This window comes from Leptonychotes weddellii, chromosome 4, assembly GCF_054177405.1.
Source record: "Leptonychotes weddellii isolate Sample4059 chromosome 4, ASM5417740v2, whole genome shotgun sequence".
Taxonomy (NCBI): domain Eukaryota; kingdom Metazoa; phylum Chordata; class Mammalia; order Carnivora; family Phocidae; genus Leptonychotes; species Leptonychotes weddellii.
The window spans coordinates 89424443-89445612 of NC_138372.1; the positions used below are offsets into that span (position 1 = coordinate 89424443).

Below are 21170 nucleotides of genomic sequence, written 5' to 3' on the forward strand. Positions count from 1 at the left end.
GATGGGTATTAAAGAGGGCACACTCTGCATGGAGCACTGGGTGTTATGCACAAACAATGAATCATGGAACACTACATCAAAAACTAATGATGTAATGTATGGTGATTAACATAACAATAAAAAATTTTTTAAAAAAGAAAATCTCTCTTGTGGCCCACCCTAAATAAAAACATACTAACCAACACTTGGCATTATGACATGCTGTTTATTTTTATAGTTTCTATCTGGCTGGCCATATCTCTATTGATATAAAATTGTATTTCTCTGCAAATTTGCTTAAGTTAAAAATTTTGAATCGAATTTGCAAATGACATATCTGATAAAGGGCTAGTATCCAAAATATATAAAGAACTAAAACTCAACACCCCCAAAAATGAATAATCCAACTAAAAAATGGGCAGAAGACATGAATAGACGTTTTTCCAAAGAAGACATACAAATGGCCAACAGACACATGAAAAGATGCTCAGCATCACTCATCATCAGGAAAATGCAAATCAAAACCACAATGAGATACCACCTCTCACCTGTCAGAATGGCTAAAATCAATGACACAAGAAATAACAGGTATTGGCAAGGATATGGAGAAAGGGCAACCCTCTTGCACTATTGATGGGAATGCAAACCGGTGCAGCCACTCTGGAAAACAGTATGGACCTTCCTCAAAGAGTTAAAAATAGAACATACCCTACGATACAGCAATTGCACTAGTAGGTGTTTACCTGAAGAATAAAAAAATGCTAATTCAAAGAGATACATGTACCTCGATGTTTATAGCAGCATTATCTACATTAGCCAAACGTGGAAACAGCCCAAGGGTCCATCAGTTGATGAATGGATAAAGAAGATGTGGTATATATATACAATGGAATATTACTCAGCCATAAAAAGAATGGAATCTTGCCATTTGCAATGACATGGATGGAGCTAGAGAGTATTAAGTGAAATAAATCAGAGAAAGACAAGTACCATATAATTTCACTCATATGTGAAATTTAAGAAACAAAACCATTGAGCAAAAGGAAAAAACAAGGCAAACCAAACAACGGACTCTTAACTCTAGGGAACATACTGATGGTTACTAGAGGGGAGGTGGTGGGGGGATGGGTGAAATAGGTGATGGGGATTAAGGAGTGCACTTGTGATGAGCCCCGGGTGATATATGGAAGTGTTGAATCACTGTATTGTATACCTGAAACTAATTTTACACTGTATGTTAACTGGAATTTAAATAAAGACTTAAAGAAAAAATTTGAATCTATTTAAAAGACTATTAATAGTAGAAAACAGAAAATGAGCACATAAAACTCTTGCAGGGGGTATCCAGGTGACCAAAGTTTGGGAAAAGCTGAGCTAGCCCTGTAATATTTCTTCAGAGAACACTAAAAATATGTTCTTTCCTTTCCTGACTCTGATTGGCCTGGTTTTTGGTTTGTTTTTTTTTTTTTTTGGCCTAAAAATTTTGGTTTTGATTAACCCACTACCGGCCTTTCACTGCCTCACTCAGGTATCACATTTGCAACCTTTTCCTTATTCTCACAGTTGGAATTCCCATCCACTTTCTTTGTGTTCTCATTAATCTCATATCTACCCTGGCTAATATTGCATTTGTCAAAATCGGCCTTGTGTTTGTAGCTTTGTGTATATTTGTTGTCCTCACCTGAATGTATTTGCCTAGAAGGAAGTAATTGTTTCTTATCTATCCTTATTATCGCCTGAGGCTCATAATACGATGTGTTGCAAAGTGTTGGTACTCGCTCAAATTGGAGAATGAAGCTGAAGTAACAGAAGGAAGTGGTCAGGTGGTGGTATTACCATTTTATTCAGGAGAAAGATTGAGAGAGAGGGGGAAACAGATGCAGGTTAAATCACTGTTTACCCAAATGCTTAATTTGTCCAAAGTCTTAATTAGTGGTTGGAACCAGGATTAGGTCCTGGAATTACTGGGTTGTCATCCATCATCATCTTTTTTTTTTTTTTTCCCTACACCATTTGGTTAACAAAATATATCATAGGCTGTTACATATACAGTGGTGTGTTGGGTTTACTTGGAAGGATATAGAAATGTAAATTCGGGTTTCTTTCCTTCAGGAGAGAATCATTAACAAATTAGAATTTCACCATATCTACCCTGTTAAATAATTATACAGAATAGCATTTTCGCGGTAATAGTGTCGCCACCGAATAGATGCTTTGGATGTTAAGAAGGGAGCCCTCAGTGTGGTCTGGAGTGGTTTGTTGAAGACTTCAGAAGGGCTGAGCTTGAGTTGAACTTGGGAGCTTGGGTCTAAAGAGAAGTGGGAAGGTCATTTCACATGGGAAACCATAAAGGTGGGAAAAAACATGTAGAAGAGAGAACAGCCTGTAGCCTTGTACAACAAGTGTGACCCAGAGCAGTAGCCTTGAGCTCACGAGAGCGTGCTAGAGATGTGTGGGACCAGGTCTCCCCCAGGCTGTAGGATCAGACCCTGCTCAGTAACGTTTGGAAAGCACCGATAGATACCATTTGTATGGGGCTGTACAGTTTAGGGTTGGCTAAAGAAGCATCCTATTTGACCCTCAGAATAGGTTAATTAGATACAAATGAATTAGATAAAGAGGGGGACTACTAGTGTCCAGTCTCACTGAAAGAAAACGTGAAGTTTGGAGAGGTTTTGATTTGCTGAGAGTTTACTTAGAGCTGAGGTTCTAACTCAGGCATATAGATTTCGTATGCTTTTCACACCACGTGATGAGAAGTCACGTTTTGGGATTTAAGTAGGCTAGTACAGAAAGCTTGAATGTGGATTAGGTAGCAGTTGGGCCATACAATGGAGATCTGGAATGCTAGGACATTTATTACTTATCCACTAATACGTTTTGGCCAGAAGAGCTTCATGAGGAGCTTCTCAGGGAGACCTATCTGGCGGCATTACGTGGATGAATTAGAGTTGGGAAGAAACAGGACTCGAGACACCAGTTATTCAGAGCACAATAACTAAATATTTTAAATAAATAAATAAAATAAGTGGTATCGGTAAGTCACCTAACAAATAGTTACTGAATACCCAATTTGTGCTGGGCGCTGGGCATTTGGTCCTGCCGTCCATGATATGCTTGCTTACGTCATGCTACTGGTTGAGTCAATTACATAACGGAGTCCTAAGTGCAGAAAAGACTAACAGTAATGATAACAATAAAGTCATCTTTGAATGTTCCTGGTTTGTTTGTTTTTTCCTCTGAGGAGCTCTGGCCTCAAAGTTCTATGACTCCCATTCTCATCCTGGTTTCGCTATTAGTGTCATACGTGACCTTGAATGATTCACTTAATTGCTCTGTTGCCCATTTTTCCTACTTAAAACATCAGCGTCATACTTACCATGACTTCACAGCACAAGATATTGTGATGAGATCATTAATGGGGGACGTTTCTGGTTTCCGGAGTATTATAAAAGCTTATAATGCTGTTGATATAAATTCATTTTTTAAAACCTTCACTTTTTGCAACTTCAAAAATTTCAGTCCCCTGGTGCATGTTGGTCACTTTTCTAATTATAATGACATTGAAAGGGGGGGAAAAAGTGCAGCCATCTGGGGCACTTGTTCTTCCCTAGAGGTAGCGTTGGAGAAGATAATGGTCTGTTTGCGATGTGGTGGGCCCCATTCCGAAGGCACATGGATGGTGGTTTCTGATTGTGGCTTTAAGGCCCATCTGCTGATGGGTGCCATCATTAGACAAGAAGATGTGGGTGAATGTGTGCGCGGTTGTTGTGGAGTAATAGCAGAGACACGATCAAGAGAATATTTGGACTCTGGGGGAGAGAAGTAGGTGGCACCGTCCTAGAGTTCTGAGCTGCATATGCCGGACCCTTCTGGTGTCATAAAGCCATGGCGCTGGGTGTGCGGTTGAGGTCCCTGGGTGTACGAGTGTGCGTTCAGGGGCGGGGTGGGCACTGGAAACATTGTGAGGGGTGGGAGGAGGACAGAGATGAGAAGGTGAAAATGCTTATTGAGGCGACAGGTTGCTAGGGATAATACTGATGAACTAAGTTTCACTGGTCCCTTCCATGAATTAGGATATGTATCAGCACCAGCTCTTTGTATCTGAACTGGTTTCTTTTTTTCATTTTTAAATTTAAATTTTTAATTCCACTATAGTTCACATACAGTGTAATATTAGTTTCAGGTATACAGTATAGTGATTCAACACTTCCATATATCACCTGGTGCTCATCACAAGTGCCCTCCTTAATCCCCATCACCTGTTTCACCCATCCACCCCCACCCCCCTCCCCTCTGGTAACCATCAGTGTGTTCTCTGCAGTTAGAGTCTGTTTCTTGGTTTGTCTCCCTCTCTTTTTTTTTCTTTACTCGTTTGTTTTCTTTCTTAAATTCCACATGTGAGTGACATACAGTATTTGTCTTTCTCTGATTTATTTTGCTTAGCATTATACTCTCTAGCTCCATCCATGTTATTGCAAATGGCCAGATTTCATTCTTTTTTATGGCTGAGTAATACTCCTCTCTGTGTGTGTGTGTGTGTGTGTGTGTGTGTGTGTGTGTGTGTGTGTACATACCACATCTTCTTTATCCATTCATCTGTCAGTGGACACTTGGGCTGCTTCCACAGTTTGGCCAAGGTAGATGATGCTGCTATAAACATCAGGGTGCATGTAGTTTCTGAACTTTCTGCACATCATAGCTATTGCTGAGAATGGTGGTTTCCATGAGAAAACACACCTCAGATTAGAGGACCCTTTGAGCATTTCCTCTCTTACCTAGAATAAGAAATATGATGTGTGAACATATTTCCGGCAAAGCCCTTAGAACAGTTCCTGGCACCTAATTAGCCTTAAAGAACTGTTTGCTGTTGTTACTAGCGTTCCTGGTCATTTATTCATTCATTCATTCACTTGAGTGTGTGCTATCACGTATCGAGGCCCTGAGGTGTTTGCTGTGGAAGCCCAGGGCTGGATCACACAAAGATCCTGTCCTCAGAGATGGAATGTTCTGCTAGGAAAATAAGATGAGCAAACACATAAATATAATGGAGTGAAGAAAGGGATACGTGTCTAACAAAGGTCTAGCATGGAGCTTTTGGGGGGTAGGCAGAAGCTGGAGAGGGCTTCCAGAGGGTTGGAGAGGAAGGCGAGGTGGGCGGGGGTGGTACCTGAGTTGCATCTGGGAGGATGGGAAACGTTCAGACTCTGCTGAACCTCGTGAAGTGCTTTCCAGGTGAAGGGAATGGTAGGACCAAAAGCAGAAAATAGCGTATTTAGAGAGAAAATATAACTAGTTTGCTTTGCCCAATTGAAGGCTGTGTTTTGAACATGTGTTCTGCCTCATCTCCAGAGTTCCCTTGCCCCATATTTTCTCATTTCTTTACCCATCAATTAAGTCCAGCAGATTGTAATAAGGAGGGGCAGTTATTAAAATGACGCAAACGGGTTTGGTAATTATAGCGGCTGCTAAATGTGTAATCTCTCTGTTCTTGTAATTATTAAGGTTTTTATTTTTATAAACTGATTGCCTCTTGTTCTAAAACGTCCTTAATAGTATGCAAATAGGGGCCAGGAAGCAATAGAAATCTAAAAACATGATTTCCTTTGCATTCCACATTAATCACCCACGCAGACTGACCGGTGGTGGCTTGGTACATCTCGAAAGGCCCACTGTCACTCGCCTCAAAATAGATTGGGGCTAGATCCGGGCTGCCTTCTGTCCTCGCAGCCTTTCCCAGAGTGCAAAAATCACACCTTGGGTTTTACATTAGCTTTCTGCTATGACACACACAATGTCATGACTTCTTTTCTCTTTCCTTGACAGTAATTCCATCATCTGCTTGTGATAGATCACTCTGCCTTTGGCGGTTTAGCTTATCCACTTAACAGCTGAATATGCCCCTACAGAGTGGTGTGGAAGAAGCTCCAGGGTTCCCTGTGGATGGAGCTGAAGCTGTTGGCAAGTCTCCACCTCTTTGTGCCTCAGTCAGCGCATCCATCCATTGGGGGTGTTACTGTATGCTGTGGAGAAATCACAGCCTTGTATTTTGTGAACACTTGTTCTGCTTAAAGGTATTTCAAGATAACCAGGTTCTAAGTTAATAGGGGTAATTTCTTAAAATAAGATTGTCTCACTTACGGAGATCTCGCTGGAACAGACGAATTCTGTGTTTTCCTAATTTATTTGAAGCTTGAAATAATCATCCAACAACGAGAACTAATATAAATGGAAATTCATAGCATAAAAAGGCTGCATAGGGCTCAACAGCTTATAAACCCAATTGTGAATAGCTATAAGGCCCAGAACAATCAGAGACAAATGGCTTATATGCTCAATAAATATTTCTAGAATGAATTTTTTTTTCCTTGGGAGAACAACTATGTTTAGATTAAACAGTGATTTAAGTAGGGCTAAGGGTTATAAAGTGAGTATCTCTTACTGGGATTTTGAATTTCTTTACATCTTATAAGTTGTGTACTATGTTTTAAAATAGTACCTATTCAAGTACGTATTATGATTATCTGTTTTAATAAAGTATTTTTGCTGGTGCTCATTCTCTATATTATCAATATATATACTCTGTTTATATATTTTTTCTGTGTATATACTCTCTATACTCTGTTCTTTCCATATGTACACATTGTACATAGTCTATATGATCATATACTCTATGTGTATATACTCTGTATATTCTTTTACTATGTATATAAATATATTCTCTCTCTTTATATGCCGTTTTCTGAGACATTTGACTGTGCCACAAAGGGTTTAGATTGTGAATCCAAGGCCAAGATACTCTGGGGCCCTGATGCCTGCTTATCTGAACAGAGGGTGTAGTGTCGAGGGAAGAGAGCTGGAATGTCAGTCTTCCAGATCAGAGCCCGTAATATTCCCCCCCTCACCTTCGCCAGTGTTGAATCATCGCTGTGCGGTTTCCCCAGCATCAGAGGTATCTCAAATGTAGAAGGAGATCCCCCTGGAAAAAGCCCTAGGGCGCTTTACAAGGGGGATCGCTGACGACTCTGTCGGTGGTAGGTCGGGAGGAAGCTTCCTTTTCACGTTTCTGACCTTTGCTTGGATGGGCCTAGTTTTCCGAAAAGCAGGACACCGATCTTGTGAGGCCTTTAAGCCTGCTGATTGCAATTCCAACACAGACGGGTTTGTGTGTTTGCTCCTTCAGCTCTACGTGGCCACGGAGGCCATCCTCATCGCCCTGGTGGGGGCCACGCCCGCGTACCGCTGGGACCTGGCGGGGCTCCTGCCCAATCAGAGCCTCGGCAACCGGTCAGCAGGTGACGATCGCGCGCTCGGGGACTGGCTGCGGACCGCCAACGGCAGCGAGGTCCGCAAGCACGTGCACTTCAGCGGCAGCTTCACCTCCATCGCGTCCGAGGTAAGGCCGCCGTGGGGGGGGGGGGCGGCCAGGCAGAGGCAGCCCGTTCTGACCGCGGGGTGAGCGTTCCTCCCGGTCCTCGTGGACCCGCTTGCCTGTCTGGTTGGTTTCAGGGTCAGCCCCATCTTCAGTTAGCTGTCTAGTCACTTTGAGAGTTAAAGGAGACCATCCTAGGAAAACACATTCTTTTTCCTTCTTGCTACAAACGGCAAGAGCGGGAGCCTTCCCAAACTGGTTAGTCGAAGATAGAAACTCCAGAAGAGCCGCATTTCACTTAGCGTGTCCTTCGAAAAAGTGAATGCAAACTGTTTTTTTTTTCTTTATATATTGCTGAATTCTATTTGCTAATGTTTTGTTAAGGATTTTTGCTTCTGTATACATGAGGGGTATTGATCTGTCGTGTTCTTTTTTTTTTTTTTTTTGTCTGGTTTTGGTATCAGGGTGATACTAGCTTCATAAACTGAACTGGGAAGTATTCCACGCTTTTCTGTTTTCCGGAAGTGATTGGGTAAAATTGGTGTTCTTTAAATATTTGGTAGAACCCTCCAGTAAAATCATCTGGGATTTTTTGTTTTTTGTTTTAGATTTCTTTTTGGGGAGTTTTAAAATTATGAAGTCAATTTTCTTAAAGGTTATAGGGATATTTAAATGATTGTGAGTTGTGGCAGTTGGTGCTTTTCAAGGAATTAGTCCATTTCATCTAAGATTTATGTGTGTAGAGTCGCTCACTGTATTATCTTATTATCCTTTTGATGTCTGCAGATTCTGAAATGAAATCTCTCTTATGTCCTGATACTGGTAATTTGTGTCTTCTATCTGATTTAATTACTTGTCAGTCATACAGGTTTGTGTCTTTTTAAAGAACCAGCATTTTGTTCATTGATTTTTTTGCCCTATTATTTTTCTTTTTTTAATTGTATTGATTTCTGCTCTTACCTTTATTATTTCCTTTCTTCTGCTTGCTTTGGGTTTCTTTTTCTTTTTTTCTTTTTTAGGTTATAGACTTGATAGGCTGTATTTTTAATGCGTCTTCCTCTTTGCAAATATAAGTATTTTAGTGCTATAAATTTTCCTCTCAGGACTGCTTTAGCTGTGACTCACAAATTTTGATATGCTCTATTTTTATTTTCATTTAGCTCAGTGTATTTTATTTCTTCTTATGACTTCCTCTTTGACCCAGCGATTATTTAGAAGTCTCTTGTTTAATTATCTAGTATTTAGAGATTTTCCTGTTAGCTTTCTGTTTTTGCTTTCTAGTTTGATTTCATTATGGTCAGAGGACACTCTGTATGATTTCAGTTCTTTTAGATTTGTTGAGGTTTCTTTTATGACTCAGGATGTGGTCTCTCTCGGTGTATGTTCCATTGACACTTGAACCAACTACTGTTGTTGGGTAGAGTGTTTTATAAATATTGTTTAGATCCTGTTGGTTGATCGTATTGTTGACTTCTTCTGTATCCTTGCTGATTTTCTCCCTAGTTATTCTAGAGGTTGTTGAGAGAGGGGTGTTTATGTCTTCAGTTCCAAGTTTATTGATTCTTTCATCTGTCCCTTTCATTCTGCTGTTGAACCTACTCATTGTATTTTTCTTTTAGTTCTAAATTTTTCATTTTGTTCTTCATATATTTTATAGCTCTGTTGTTTAGTCTGTACATATTGGTGATTGCTATGTCTTCTTGGTGGATTTACTTTTTTAAAAATCATCTTATAATATACCTCTATGTCCCTGGTAATTTTCTATGTTCTGAAATGTGGTTAAACACTAATCTAGCCACTCCTGCTTTCTTCAGTTAATGGTAGCATGATATGTATTTTTGCCCTTTTTACTTTCAACTTGCCTATATCATTATGTGTGAAGTTAGTTTCCTGTAGACAGCATAGAATTGGGTCAAATTTTTTTTTTTTTTAAGATTTTATTTATTTGAGAGAGAGAGCACAAAGGGAGACTGAGAGGGAGAAGCAGACTTCCCGCTGAGCAGAGAGCCCACTGTGGGACTTGATCCCAGGATCCTGAGATCATGACCTGAGCCAAAGGCAGAAGCTCAACTGACTGAGCCACCCAGATGCCCGAGTTGGGTTAAAATTTTAAATCCACACCATCAATGTCTGTCTTTATTTGTGTTTTTAGATAATTTACATTTGATATATGCTAGAACTTATGTCTTCCAGTTCATTATTTTTTATTGTTTTCTATTCTCTGTTCTTTTCTTTAATTTTTTCCTATTTTTCTGTAGGTTACTTAATCATTTTTTAGTATTTTATTTCGACTTACAGTTTTTGTTTTTTTTTTTCAAGATTTTATTTGACAGAGAGAGACACAGAGAGAGAGGGAACACAAGCAGGGGGAGTGGGAGAGGGAGAAGCAGGCTTCCCGCTGAGCAGGGAGCCTGATGCGGGGATCAGTCCCAGGACGCTGGGATCATGACCTGAGCGGAAGGCAGACGCTCAATGACTGAGCCACCCAGGCGCCCCTTGACTTACAGTATTTTTTGAGTGTATCTCTTTGTATAGCTTTTTTAGTGATTGCTCTTGGCATTGCATTATATATACATAACTTACCACAGTCTACTGATATTGTCAGATCTCCAGTTTGAGTGACATACAGAAATTCTACCTCACTTTACATTCCTTTGCCCTCTTCTGTTTATAATATAATTGTCCTAAATATGGTCCCACATACTCTTGGAATCACATTACACAGTGTTCTGTTTGCTTCAACCATCAAACATCATTTAGAAAATTCAAGAGAAGCAAAGTTTGTTGTATTTACCCCAACTTTTTCTTACAGTGTTCTTTTTCCCTTACTGATGTTCCAAGATCCCTTTTTTATGTTTTCTTTCTTTTTTAGAGAACTTCTATTAGCCACTGTTTTAGGGTAGTTGTGATGGTGACACATTTTCTTAGTTTTCCTTCATCTGAGAATATCTTGATTTCTCCTTCATTTCTTGTTTTCACTGGTAATAAAATTCTTGGTTGACAGTTCATTTCCTTCAGCATTTAAAAACTCCTGTGCCACTTTCTTCTGGCCTCCATGGTTTCTGATGAGAAATATGCTATTATTTGAATTGTCTTTTTCCTATAGTGAAAGTGTCATTTCCTTCTTGCTACTTCCAAGATTTTTTAGTGTTTTAATCGCTAGTGTTTAGAAGTTAGATTATGATGTTTCTTGGTGTGGATTTCTTCAAGTTTATCTTCTTTGGGATTTACTTGGAGCTGCTTGGATCTGTAGGTTTATGGCTCTTGACAAATTGAGAAATTTTCAGCTATTATTTATTCAAGTACTCTTTTTTTAGCCTATCCCCCTTTCTCCTTTCTTTCTAGAACTCCAAGACAGAAATATCAGTTCTTTTGTTATAGCCCCATAGCTTTGCTCATTTTCTTCTGTCTAGTTTATTTTTGTCTTCATATTGGATATTTTCTATTGTTTTATTTCCAAGTTTATTGATTCTTTCATCTGTCCCTTTCATTCTGCTCTTGAACCTATTCATTGTATTTTTTTTTTTTAGTTCTAAATTTTTCATTTTGTTCTTTTTAAAATACGGTCTCTTTATTTGGTGAGACTTTCTGTATTTTCACCGAGTCTATTTTGTCATCAGTTTCGAGCATGTTTGCAGGTGCTCATTGAAGCATGGTTGTTATGGCAGCTTTAACATCTTTCTCAGATAGTTCTAACATCTCTATCATCTCAGCAGTCTTTTTTTCATTCTACTTTGAGATTTTCTGGTTGTTAGCATCACGAATTATTTTTGTTTGAAACCTGAAGTTTCGGGGATTATGTTAAGAGGTTCTGGGTCTTAGTTAAATCTTCCGTATTAGCTGACTTTCTCAGACTCAGCTCTGACACAGAAAGAGGGGAGGGGTGCCTCATTACTACCTCGTGGTGGTGGAAATCCAGTCTCCCCGTGTGCTCACACTGACATCAGTGATAGTGGTAGTGATGGTGATGGTATGGAGAGCTCCTCAGTGCAGGCGGCAGCAATGAAAGTGCTGGCTCCCTGCTTGTCTTTTTCTGACACATCCAAATGGAGTGAAGTGGGATGACTTATGACTGCCCAGCCGGGGAGGGGGAGATATTTAGGTTCCCCACTTAGCCTTTGTTCCTGTGAATGGGGTTAGAGCCATAGCTTTTGTTTTTGTTTTTGTTTTTGTTTTGTTTTGTGGTGGTGAATGGCTGGAATAAAGCAGTTCTTGTCTAAAAATGTCCTGTCCTGCTGGGCTGCCCCTTTCCTGGGCCTTTGGCTGGAGAGAGCAGGCTTGGTTGGGGCTTCTTTTGTCATTCCTCTTGGCATTTCTGAGTTGCTCCCTGCTCCAGCACCCAGTGTCGGGTATGTGAGGCAAAGAGAAACCCAGGGACTCACCACCGGGTCATTCCTTGGATCCCTGAGTCCTCGCTGGTCTTCTCTCCACCTTTCAGAGTTGTCTTATGTTTGTTTCGTACATGATGCCCAGGGTTTTTAGTTGTACATAGTGGGAAAAACAGGGAAAAGTACACTTACTACATTTGCCTGGAGCTGAAAGTCCTCCTGTGTCCTTTTGACGTGCCCATCACTTTGGGGTTTTTTTGAGCACTTAAAAAATTTGGGGCATAACAAGATATTCCAGATTCATCTTTCACCTCCCCCTATTCCAACTGTGAAATTAGCCATTTCTCCAAAAGGCCCTTGTTCTGTTTATTGCCCCCATAGGATTTTGCAGTGGGTGAGAGCCATAAGTCTGCACTCCCAACAAATCCATTACCACATTACAATGAAAGTGGATCTCAGACCAAATTCTGCCACATGTCAAAACATTTATTAACTCAATTCTTATTATCAGAGAAACACAGAATAAAATATCTTGCAGGCTTGAGAAGTCCTAGCTCTGTGGTTTTATTGGTGTTCTGAATACTGTTTACACAAAAGGTCACTACAGAAAAACTCCCACTTTTCCATAGGGAGGGTACTGACACTTCCCCTCCCCACCAGCCTCAAGCAGGCAGAATCTTCCAGAATTCATACTGTCTCAGGACCAAGGAGGGATTTTAGCCTAGGGCATCACTCCTATATAAAGAATACAGAGCACCCTGGATTATCTCACAAATTCACGGAAGGGCAGTGAATGTCTCTAAAATATATTGAGCTAATTCATGTACCTTGGGTGTCTTTAATTTCACCAGAGATAGCCCATTTTTTTAGTAGTCATCATTGCTAGTCAGCAGGCCACTATTTTAATCAGATAGAAGCAAAGTAAGCATTGCTGAAGACACCGTGATGACTGAAGTCCTTGTAGGAGCTCCCTCTGGAGAATGGGCTTTCTGAAGAGAAGGCCAGCTGACCAGCGCTGGACAGCGCAGCCTCGACGAGAATGCTCGTATACCAGCGTGGGAGCTAAGTAATGTTTATGCCGAATATCCCACAGCATGTGCTTCGTACCGGAAGGTAAATCGGATCCCATAGCAACACTGTGCTTCAGCACAGCAGACCTCAGTGCATTTCAGTGGAACTGAATTAAATTAATACTAATGAAATCCGTAATTGGGAGCCCTTTTACATATCACCAGAGGGACACCATTATTAGCAAATATTCCTTGAGCAACTACTGCTCGCCTGATTCTAGAGAAAGCCTTCATAGGCAGCTAAGGAGGGAGAGCGCCATCAGACCCTACGCTCCAGGACAGCGGGAAGGGGCGCCCTGGTCACCAGCGCACCTCCTGTGCTGGCACCCCGGGGGCTCACCCTTCACAGGGCTCGACTGGAGGCTGAGTATGGACACAAGGGAGCACGGAGGGCTACTGCTCCCCAGATAAAGAGTTGGTAGATGCAGGAGAAATGGGATGGAATAGCGATGTTTAAAGCAGCTCTGAGAAAAAAAAGACGATGGGCTAAGATGGCCTCGCCTTACCCGCCTGTCATGTCTCCCTGACCACAGCTGGGGCGCATCTGTGAGTCACTGTCCTTCTTGCCATCTGCTTTTGTCATCACACCATGACTGTGAGTCTGTCTCCCTCCCTCCTCTCCTCTCCCGTGCTCTCTCTTTTCTCTCTTTCTTTCTCCCGCTCCCTATCATTTTGTCTTTCGGCACCTGTGTCTCTCTCTTTGCACCTCTCCCCATCTGAGTTTCTCTGCCTTTCTCTTCTGCCTCCTATTTCTTTCTCTCTCCCTTTCTCTGTGTCTCTGTCTCACTGGCTGCCTCTGTCTTGCCTTTCTCTCTGTCTCTTTCTCCCACGTTTTTGCCTCATTCTCTCTGCCTGTGTCTCCCTGGTTTTCTCTTTGTGGCTCACTCTTTCTTCCCCACCCCCTCTCCCTCCTCCTGTTACTCACCCGTCCTTTCTCATTCCCAAGATGCACAAAGACTTGGATGTATATGCTGCTATCCATCTGGATTATACGTCTACCATTATAGATTTATAGGTGCCTGCTACATTCCTCCCCTGGTAGAGAGGCACACATCAGGTTCCCATCCCATCGGGGGGTCAGGCGGTTATCTACCTCAGGGGAGGATCTCAAGGCAGATATTCTCTGTGCAGACAATGATCCTTGTCTCTAGCAGGTGCTCCAAGATGTGTCCAGAATGGCGGGTGGGGGTGGGGTCGTCCAGCTGCACAGTTGGGGATATCAATGCACCACTGCTCTGTGGGATCTCCAGGGGATGTTCCACAGGGATGCCGGTGTCATGATTTGGGATGAATTATCTTTGGAGCATCCCGGATGCTACACCGGCTGCTTCCGGCCTGAGTGGGTTCATAATGCTTTGCAACGGTGGCCGTGGCCTGCCCACTCTGTGGATGGAGGAGTACAGACAGAGGCCCACAGTCCCCGTGGGATCCTCAGCTGCAATGAGACCATTCCATACCAAGAGCTTGTGGCTGCAGATGAGTTTCATAAGGTTTGGTAGGTAGAGGACAGTGAAGAGGCCGATAACTGTGACTACCTTTTCATTTGCTCTTGTGTGAGCGGCTCTCTCTCAGAGACCTTCCCCATGTGCCGCTTAGTTAGCCCTGCCAGTAGCCCTGAGCTATAGATGGAACAACTGGCATGTAGAGAGTTTAGAGAATTTGCCGGAAATCACACATTTAATAAGTTGCTGGTCTGGGTTCAGTGAGCTCCTATTCTTTCCACTACCCCAGTGATTTTCAAAAAAAATTTTTTTTTTGGAACTAACAGAAGCCTTTAGGTTTAATGGTATCTCAGTATTTAGAAGAGCTAGGTGCTTTGCTGCTGTCAGTGAAGAGGAGCGGGCTCCAGGGTCCCAGTGCCTCCCCAGTCGTTGCCAGCCGTCCTCAGCAGCTCAGAGCACTTCCGCACAGAACAGGGGGAGGAGCTGGGCTCCGCCTGGGAAGAGTGGGTGCAAGTATGGGTGAGTGGATTGGTGGGAACGAAGGTGGGCTAAGTGACCGTAGCACAATGGCACATGAGCGAAATAAATACCTACCCCGGGCTGCCCATCACCTGCTTGGATTTGCCTCTGACAGTGAATTCTAAGGAGGAAGGGCAGACAGTCATAGTGTTTGTACTGTGGCTCGTAAATGAAAAATACCAGAATGTGGGGGCTCAGAGTAGCTGGCGACTTACTCAAGGTCACACAGTAAATGGTGGAGCCTGGCCACAGATTCCTGTGGCATGTGACCGAAGCAGAAGGAAAGAGGGAATCAGCCTACCTGCGAATCTGTCACTCCGCAGATAGCTTGCCTTCCCCAAGGTGATTGTGCAACTCTCAGGATATTTGTATCCATCTCGTGGGGATCCTGGCTAGCAGTGCCCCCCACCCCAACCCTCCAAAAAAAACCAAAACCCGAAAAACACACAAGTACTACCAAAGTAGTAACGATTCAGTTAAGCTTTAATAATTGTCAAGCCCAAAGAAACTTAGCGGTTTACTGATATAACCAAAAGTAGCCAGGGAGAATGAGGTCCAACAAGCAGCAGCCCCCGAGCTCCACGGAGGTTCGCCTGCATCAGGCTCTTCAACCAGCTGCCCTCGGTGACGGGGCCACCCACGTCTCTCCTCCGAATATATTCAGGCAGACCCAAGAGGATGCTCGTCTGCTTTCCATTTTTAGTGCAGATCTCATGTTTTCCCTGAAGTCATTTCATTTTATTTCAGGGTACAAATAAAGCATCCAGCTCGTGTACCCTCATGCCCAGCACGCAGGGTGTGCGAGTCCCGTGTGAATTCCTGCACTCTCCTTCTGCCTTGGACACCGGAGCCCTGTGTGGGTGGTGTTTGGGTCCTGGAGTGGTTCGAAGCAGGTGGTATGGGTGGTTTCCAAGTTTCCTGCTGCCGCTACCAAAATGAGAGTCAGCAGAGAAGCCACGGCAGAGGGAAGAGTAACGAGAATGAGGATCAAGGAGCTGCCACTGGGGCCAGCAATGCTGGGCGGGATGGGAATTGCAGTCACTCCTTAGCCAGCCCCTTTTTAAGGGCTGCTCGTCCCTGCGCCCCCAGTTGAGCTCATCTTTGTTTTGGTGCATGCGGTCCCCAACCAAACCCTTCATGAATTTCTCAGCATTAATTCAATTTTAATTACCTCTGTAGTTTCTCGGTTGCTCCTCCAAATCTACAAAGTGGTGGCATTGAAACTGGTCCCGGAACTTGTCAGGTAACTTATCCATTAGTTGGTAAATATTCTTAATATATAGATTTGTGGTATATAGATACGATATGGTTTTTATTGAAATAATTTGGTATAAAATGAGAGTTAAAAAAAAAAAGGCAAGTATAAAGCCCGTTGACCTCACATAAAACCCCTGAAAATAAATATCAAGATAGAGCCCGTAGAATCCTATAGTTTAAGCAGATTGTATTTAAAAATGCATATTTTAAACCCCCCACCCCCTGCACCTTATTACATTCAGGTCAGGGCTTGCAGAAGTTATTCATGGAGGGTTTGGGGAAGGGTGAATAAAAGGTTATGTAGATGTGATTAACTTGGTATTAATGCAAAAAAGAACCCCTCTAATCTAGAAGTATTGACTATTTTAAAATGAGCTAGTAGCCATTGGGGTGAATTTATGTAGCAAATTGCTGTCTGCTGTATTCAAATTATTCCCCGAGCTCTGACTCATTCAGAAAGTACCAGATATCACGGAGGCACACAGTTATCATGCTTAATTAATGTTTGCACCGAAAAGAGTAAGGTTGGAATCTTTAATATCATCGTCGATATTGAAGAACTGAAATTGACTGATTATTCTTTTGAGATTAATATATTTTCCCCAAGACATACCCTGGGGTCAAAAGACTGAGTATTAAAACTATGTGAAAAATTCACTGCAATAATTGCTTTAGGGGCTAATTTTTTTTAATGTCTTGCTTCCTTATGCGGGTACCACTGATTGTTATAGCCTGCACACTTCACCCATTAAGTGGTAATTCACAGTGACAACTACATTGAAACGAAGCAAGTTAGTTAATTACCATGAAACCATCCCTGAAATACCCTGTCCGAGTGCTCCCGAGTCACTGGAGGCCTCTGCTTACCTGATTTTCTCCTGAAGTGAGATCTTCCTGCACAAAGCAGTGAACATGTTTATGGGGCTACAGGACGGTGGAGGGCTGCAGCTTGGTTGGGCTGGTTACCGGAGCACTGAGACTCTTTGAGGGAGCCGAACCCGGCTTGCTGCTGGCCCTGTGGGGATTCCTTGAGAATTGTCCTGCAGGTGCATGGGGGACCCTGTTGCTGTTCCAGTCCTGCAGCCTCGAAATACAGACACGCTGAGGGTCTGGGTTGGGCTCTGGCCCTTGTCCTATGACCTGGTTTTCACCAAAACAGGACTGGGGGTGAGCAAGAGCTCTGTCAGTAAGCACGTGCCCAGTGCTGTCTGCCCATTTTGGCTGGCCTGTCTGGACTGCTGGGGGAAGCTTCCTTTGTCTTCCTTTTTCTTGGTGATCAAGTAGGCTGTGCCATTGGGTCCATTCCCCCCCACAGGGAGGTCCGAGTTGGGACTAGTGATGTACCCCGGGCTCGTACATAAAAGTTCACCTTTAGAAGAGACACGGCAGCCATGCGAGGGGCTTGGGTGCCCCTCAGAGACCTGCCATGGCCCCCGCCTGGCTTGCTGCCCCCACCCCTATGCTCTGTGGGCTGTTCACGGCAGTGTTCCTCCTCCTCCCTGCTACTCCCAGTGGGGCTCTCTGTGGGCCAGTGAAAGTGCTTTCAGGGGCCACACTGCTTCTGTCACTCAGGCTTTTGGAAGTATGTTTCAGTGGCACAGATTTTGCCTCTCTAGCCAGAAAACTGCAATGGTTTTGTTGGGGGGAGGGGGGTGTTTCTCCATAGTTTTCTTTCTCATTGATGTAGAGGCTAAAGATAAAGCCAAAGGATTCTACATGTCATATGGAAGACAGAAACCCCTCTGATTCCAGATCTGCCTCGTTCTTCTTGTTGCGAGAACACCCCTCAGTGGCTCCTGAGTGACGAGGAAGGCAGTTCCTGCCCTGCCTATCCATAAGCTCACAACTTGATCCTCGAGGTCGTGACATTGAGATGTTGTGTGTGAAGATGCCTATAAACCATAACACTCACTCTTGTTACATAAAGAATTCAGCAAATATTTCATTAAGTGCCGGTCCTGTCACATAAGCACTTAGACACCAGTATGTCCTTAAGAAGCTCACAGCACTGTACGCGAGAGACAAGTCAACGTGTAGTTCACCGAACATCATTTTTGAAGCAAAAATAGGGAGAGAGCAGAATGGAGAACGTGGTCAGCTCCAGCGGATCAGGCAGGGCCGTGGAGGGTGAACAGGAGCTCACCAGGGACGAGGTGGGGCTGGAGTGAGCGTGGGAGGACAGGGCACCGCCTGAGCCGAGGGCAGTCAGTTCCTGGAGGTGCCAGGCTTCACATGAAAGTGGGGTGATGGATGTTTGCTTTCCGTGGGGAGCCATGCCCTCCCCGGGGCTCTGCATGCCAGTGGCCCTCCGTTATTCACTTGTGAGTGAGGCGTTATTCACATTCACCCACTGTGGGTCCAAACAAGGAGGACAGGCACGCACAGCCTCCTCAGGGAAGGGAGAGGACCCACTGCTTGGATAGCTTAGGGTGCATGGTTTTAATTTACCACACAATGTTCTGTTACAGTGGTCTGTGGCTACAGCGTGTTTCTCAACTCTTATTCCATGAAATGTCACCATACATGGCGGGGGAGGGGGGGAACAGACAGTTCAGGTCACAGGAAAAAACTGAAGCAGAGACAGACAAATTTGTGACATTGACAGAGCTGGTGAGAAGTTGCGCAGGGCAGAGACTGGATATGTGTCTGAATTCTCAGAGTTCATTTAAGAAGGGTTCCTCTTGCTTTTTCACCTTATTCACGACCAATTTAAGAAGCATCTTGTAATCTGTGTTCCAGTGCCATAGGGAAGGGATAGCATCCTGCTGTTCAGCAGAGGGAAAAAAAAAAAGCAAACAAGCTGGGGGTGCGTTTTTGTGTCATGTGGGTATATGAGGATATCAATAGTACATAAAAGTTCAATTAAAAATACAGAAATTTTAGGGGCGCCTGGGTGGCTCAGTCAGTTGAATGTCTGACTCTCAGTTTTGGCTCAGGTCATGATCTTATGGGTCATGGGCTGGAGCCTGGCATCTGGCTCTCTGCTGAGTGGGGAGTCTGCTTGAGATTCTCTCTCTCTGCCCCTCCCCCCAACTCGTGCGTGTGCACGCACATGATCCCTCTCTCTCTCCCTCTCTCTCTGAAATAAATAAATCAATCCTAAAAAAATACAGAAATTTTAGGTATTTGTATTTAAAACATATACTGTGGAATGTGATAAATCCCTCCTCGCCCCAAATAAAACACTTTGGAAGTTGATTTTTAAGTACATTATTCTGTTCTCTGCACTCCCAGCCTTCTCATGTTCCCAAGCACAAGGCCTACATGATTTAACTAATTCAAGCATACAGTACTCAAAGAAGGTGGTTTTGAGACCAATGCCAGCATCGGGTGCAGGCTCCCTGGTTTACTCTAGGGTGATCGTGTCTGAGCTACAGCTGCATCATCTATAAAATGGGAATAATAATAATAATAATACCTGTTATAAAAGGTGTTTGTTGGGATTAGGGGAGAATATTATGTGAGAGTTGGTTGGTTTTTAGCTATCTGGTTGTAAGGTGCTGAGCCTTCCCATTTGATATGTCTTTGATACATAGTTTTCATCACTTGGACATTAATTTTGTTTTTAGGATTGTATAAGCATGCAGTCCACTTTAAAGCAATAATTAATTTTTTTAGATTATCCTATCTCTGCCACGTCAGAAAAGTGACTGTTTTGACTTGTGACATTTCCATAAAGCTAAAGGTTTGATGATTTCAAGGGAGATGCTAAAAACACATTTTGATATTTCCTTTAAAACTTATCTTCAAGCGGGCGCGTGGGTGGCTCAGTTGGTTAAGCGACTGCCTTCGGCTCAGGTCATGATCCTGGAGTCCCGGGATCGAGTCCCGCATCGGGTTCCCCGCTCAGTAGGGAGTCTGCTTCTCCCTCTGACCCTCCCCCCTCTCATGCTCTCTATCTCATTCTCTCTCTCAAATAAATAAATAAAATCTTTAAAAAAAAAAAAAAAACTTCAAGCTTCACTCAATCTGTGATTGATCTATTTGGCATCATACAATAGCTATTCATGGGTGGCTCAACCCAAGTCTGTATTTCCAGCTTGAATCCATTCTCTTCTCTAATCCCCCACCCCATCCAGGCTGGTTTGGATCACCGTAATGACCTTTGACGGGTCTATTCCACTCTCTGTGTTGCAGCTAGAGCACCTTCTCTTGACATCCACAATACTTTACCCCTTTATGGGAGGGGCCATCTTATTCTTAGCCTCGGAGCAGTAAGAATCCAAATATGAGAAAACCTCCCGGATGTTTCACTCCTACCCAGTGTTGTCAATAGTCAACACTCTTCACTTCTGCTTGCGTGCCTTTTTTTCATCCTTAAGAGCTAGATGGCTCTGCATGGCACCTGGCTCTGTACTCAAAACCAGCATTCACCATATTTATGTTCCTTTCATCTTTTATTTGTGAGGCACCTGCTGCTGGTGCCTGATTTTCCTACAGGCCTACTTTCTTTTGATGAGTGAATGCCAGTGCCTTTAGTGCTGGCCCGCTCAAATCCTTTTTGAAAATACAGTATAATACATGCCCGGCTTATGAACTCAATGATTGTGATAATCATATGATCAAAAATACAGATGTTGGCGCCAAAGGCAAGGGAAGCAAGGGCAAAAACGAACTATTGGGACTTCATCAAGATTAAAAATCTTCTGCACAGCAAAAGAAACAGTCAACAAAACCGAAAGACAACCGACAGAATGGGAGAAGATATTTGCAAATGACATATCAGATAAAGGGCTAGTATCCAAAATCTGTAAAGAACTCATCCAACTCAATACCCAAAGAACAAATAATCCAATCAAGAAATGGGCAGAGGACATGAAGAGACATTTTTCCAAAGAAGACATCCAAATGGCCAACAGACACATGAAAAAGTGCTCAACATCACTCGGCATCAGGGAAATCCACATCAAAACCTCAGTGAGATACCACCTCACACCAGTCGGAATGGCTAAAATTAACAAGTCAGGAAACGGCAGATGTTGGCGGGGATGCGGAGAAAGGGGAACCCTCCCACACTGTTGGTGGGAATGCAAGCTGGTGCAACCACTCTGGAAAACAGTATGGAGGTTCCTCAAAAAGTTGAAAATAGGGCTACCATACGATCCAGCAATTGCACTACTGGGTATTTACCCCAAAGATACAAATGTAGGGACCTGAAGTGGTACGTGCACCCCGATGTTTATAGCAGCAATGTCCACAATAG

At 43.1% G+C, this 21170-nt stretch overlaps 1 protein-coding gene and 1 long non-coding RNA gene across 2 annotated transcripts in view; one reads left to right on the top strand and one right to left on the bottom strand.

Moving 5' to 3' along the window:
• The window catches only part of LOC115943959 (uncharacterized), a 1191882-nt gene that overhangs the window by 702534 nt on the left and 468178 nt on the right, over positions 1–21170 (bottom strand). The gene's annotated exons all lie outside the window — the stretch shown is intronic.
• SLC22A15 (solute carrier family 22 member 15) overlaps positions 1–21170 on the top strand; it is a 61213-nt gene that overhangs the window by 8906 nt on the left and 31137 nt on the right. Inside the window, exon 2 of the mRNA XM_081816795.1 lies at positions 7163–7375. Coding sequence (XP_081672921.1) covers positions 7163–7375 — 213 coding nt within the window. The remainder of the gene's footprint in view (positions 1–7162; positions 7376–21170) is intronic.